Here is a 3,096-nt window from a genome sequence, read left to right as displayed (position 1 = left end):
TGTAGCTATGAAACGACTTTCTACAGTTGTAAACCCAATAACTTTAGGATATATAAACAACTTTGGGATTTATAAACAGTCAGTTTTTCTTTTTTAAACGAATTCCCAATGATATTTTCTAAATTGGCCTTCAACAACACTCTGTAAGTGGGCAAAACATCCTATATAGCAAAATATTTTCCCCTACAGTAAGATTTTCAAAAAGTAATCATATGAATAGAAATTAGATCCAATTAATTATATAACCAAATTGACTGGATATAAAGATGATCATGTTCCCCTCTTCACCAAAAAAAAAAGTATAGGACTTCACTCAGTAAGAAAAACTTGAAGACCGTTGGTCAGTACAGTTTTATGTAATAGAATCAATCAACACAAGTTCTACATATGCCTCAAATTTATATCACGAGAAGAAGAATTTTCTTTCCATGACAAGAATTTTCTTAGTGTGTGAGATCAAGAAGTAGGAAATAGAAATCATCAGTGGCAGATCTAGGATTTCCTGAAAAGTGGTGTCACTATTAGGAAATAGAAATAATCAGTGGCAGATCTAGGATTTCCTAAAAAGTGGTGTCACTATATAATTAATATTAAAATACTTTAAAAATTGCCCCTGACGAGTTTTCATATTTTTTAAAAAAGTTCATTATCACATCATTAGTAACACAATCAAATACATCTTTCTCAAAATATGTCACTGTTAACGAATTCTCGAGTTATGAGCTTGAATTGAAAGGTGAGTTTATTAGTGGATAAATATGAAGAAAAAAAATCCCTTGAGTTTTGGGTTCTCATAAATGTCCTTCAACTTTCAACATCTTTCAAGAGCAAATTATTAACGATGTTATCCGTAACTTCCAGGTGGGTGGGTAAAATTACGGCAATAAGATATTTTTGCTAGTGAAAAATTGTGATTTTTGAGAATCACTGAAAGTTGAAAGGCGTTTTCTGAGAATCTCAAAACTTAAGAGGAGTTCTGCAACATTTTAAAAGATACGTGAGTTTATCCGAGAAACCCTTGAAATTAAGAGTTTTTTTTTTATTTTCCATTTTTTACTTGGGTAGGTTCTCGTGGCAAGTTGAAAACTAGAGCGGGGTCACATGATTTATAAGTGGGGTCATTTATTTGTTTTTGTTGGCAAGATGAATTTGTTGATGGGTGGGTTTAGGAAGTGGCTCTTGGTCCTCCTTGACCAAAGTGGGGTTATGTACACCCCACTTTTGTCAATGTGGATCCACCCTTAGAAATCATCCACCTTGTTTGTTGAAACAAATACAAAATACAAATCTTATCAGAGCACTCTCTACAAAGAGTATTATCAGCCACGATCGTCAGATTGGAATCCGACGGTTGAAATCGAGTTGGGCCTACAAGAGACTCGGACCAAGTGGAATCTAGAAGACTATTGGAGGCCTTAGCAACAAAGAAACTTCCGCCTAAGGAAAGGAGGGAACCTCTACAGGAAGCAGTCCATTGCAAGAACAAAATCCATCTCTCTCTCTCTCTCTCTCTCTCTCTCTCTCTCTCTCTCTCCTTATCAAATGGACTAACCACTATTAATATGACATGTAAATATCATCATATATTCAAATGCATGACCTATTTATAAATAGCTCCCGTACTTTAGTAAAGCATGGCGGCTATTGATCAATATAGTACTATTATCACCTCCAATATTCGCATGGATGGTTTCTCCTCTGGCCACTATCCTCCGTTGGATCTCTCCGACTATATTCTCACGGATGAAGTCCCCACGGAGTGCTCGGGGCCTGCTTCGACCGCACAATTACCAATACAAGGGCGGCTAGCTTCGTCGATCGCTGAAGCTAGCAACGCGGCTAGCTCACATCGTGCGAATAACTATGTTGACAGCAGCAGTGGCGGTGGTGGTGGTGGCGACAACCATAATACAAGGCAAGTAACTTACTTTTGAGAAAACCGGTGCGTACGAACCTTCTTCAGTCGCAAAAACGGAAACGAAAAAGAATTGTTTCTTGTAGAAAACTATATATGGATGTATGAGACCCTAAAACCTAAACCTCAATTTAGCTAAATATTTGAATGCATTGTCGCGAAATTTAGGAGCTCAAGGGAAGGGCACAGGGTGGCATTCAGAACGAAGTCAGAGGTGGAGATCATGGACGATGGATTCAAGTGGAGAAAATATGGCAAGAAATCGGTCAAAAATAGCCCAAACCCGAGGTAAAATTTGAAATAGAATTTATATACTCCTTGACGCATGTATCTTATTAATATGGACACCCTGTAGCATCATGCTGTGCCATTCGTTAATGCTCAAATTTGATTACAGGCAAACAAATCATGTGTGCTGTTCCTGTTTATTTATTAATGTGTTTTTCGAACGACAACCTGTGTTTTTTGAATTCAGATGTCCGGAATATCTGCTAAATATCAAACTTAAAGGGTAATTAAATGACACAACGAGATGCTACAGACCATTTATTTCCAAGTAACTTTTTGACCTAGTGAATTGAATATTAATTTGCTTTATTTGATTTTTTTTTTTTTAGGAACTACTATCGTTGTTCGACTGAGGGATGTTCAGTGAAGAAGAGAGTAGAAAGAGACCGTAATGAGCCTAGTTATGTGATCACGACATACGAAGGGATGCACAATCATACAAGTCCTGATGTTGTTTATTATGCAACTCAAGATCTAGAGTCTGGTAGATTTGTTGTTTCCGGGCTGCATCAAATCCCTCGAAGCTCTTGATTGTACGTTTATGTCATATTTGTTGATGAAATTGCAATTTGCCAGCTTTTTTGGTGATGTGTATATAATAGTAGGTTCTCATGCATTTGTATGGTCATGGAATTCTTTTATGTAGATTCATTGAAGATTGCAGTCTAAATATGACTCTACTGCTTTCTACCTTATCAAGAGAGCTGGATTTTGAGTGTCAGTATTCTGTGACTTGATGTACATAATTTTTAGGATGTGTATGATTACATGTGTGTTTTTTTTTTTTCAAAGAAAAAACGATGGTAGCAGCGAAATGCTGATATCATATCATTTCGGTGTGAATCTAAAATTATCTAATTAATTGTTACAATTTTTTTACTCCTTAAATAATC

General features: G+C 36.3%; 1 protein-coding gene across 1 annotated transcript; it reads left to right on the top strand.

Moving 5' to 3' along the window:
- Positions 1,568-2,873, top strand: LOC109820638 (probable WRKY transcription factor 50). Its single transcript, XM_020386815.1, has 3 exons — positions 1,568-1,915; positions 2,084-2,203; positions 2,533-2,873. Exons 1-3 carry the CDS (start codon positions 1,635-1,637, stop codon positions 2,732-2,734), a joined length of 603 nt encoding a protein of 200 aa, XP_020242404.1. The 5' UTR covers positions 1,568-1,634; the 3' UTR covers positions 2,735-2,873.

The sequence above is a fragment of the Asparagus officinalis genome, chromosome 8 (assembly GCF_001876935.1).
Source record: "Asparagus officinalis chromosome 8, Aspof.V1, whole genome shotgun sequence".
NCBI classification, from domain to species: Eukaryota; Viridiplantae; Streptophyta; class Magnoliopsida; order Asparagales; family Asparagaceae; genus Asparagus; species Asparagus officinalis.
The sequence above is the reverse complement of the archived record's forward strand: the minus strand, read 5'-3'. Positions and strand labels throughout refer to the sequence as shown.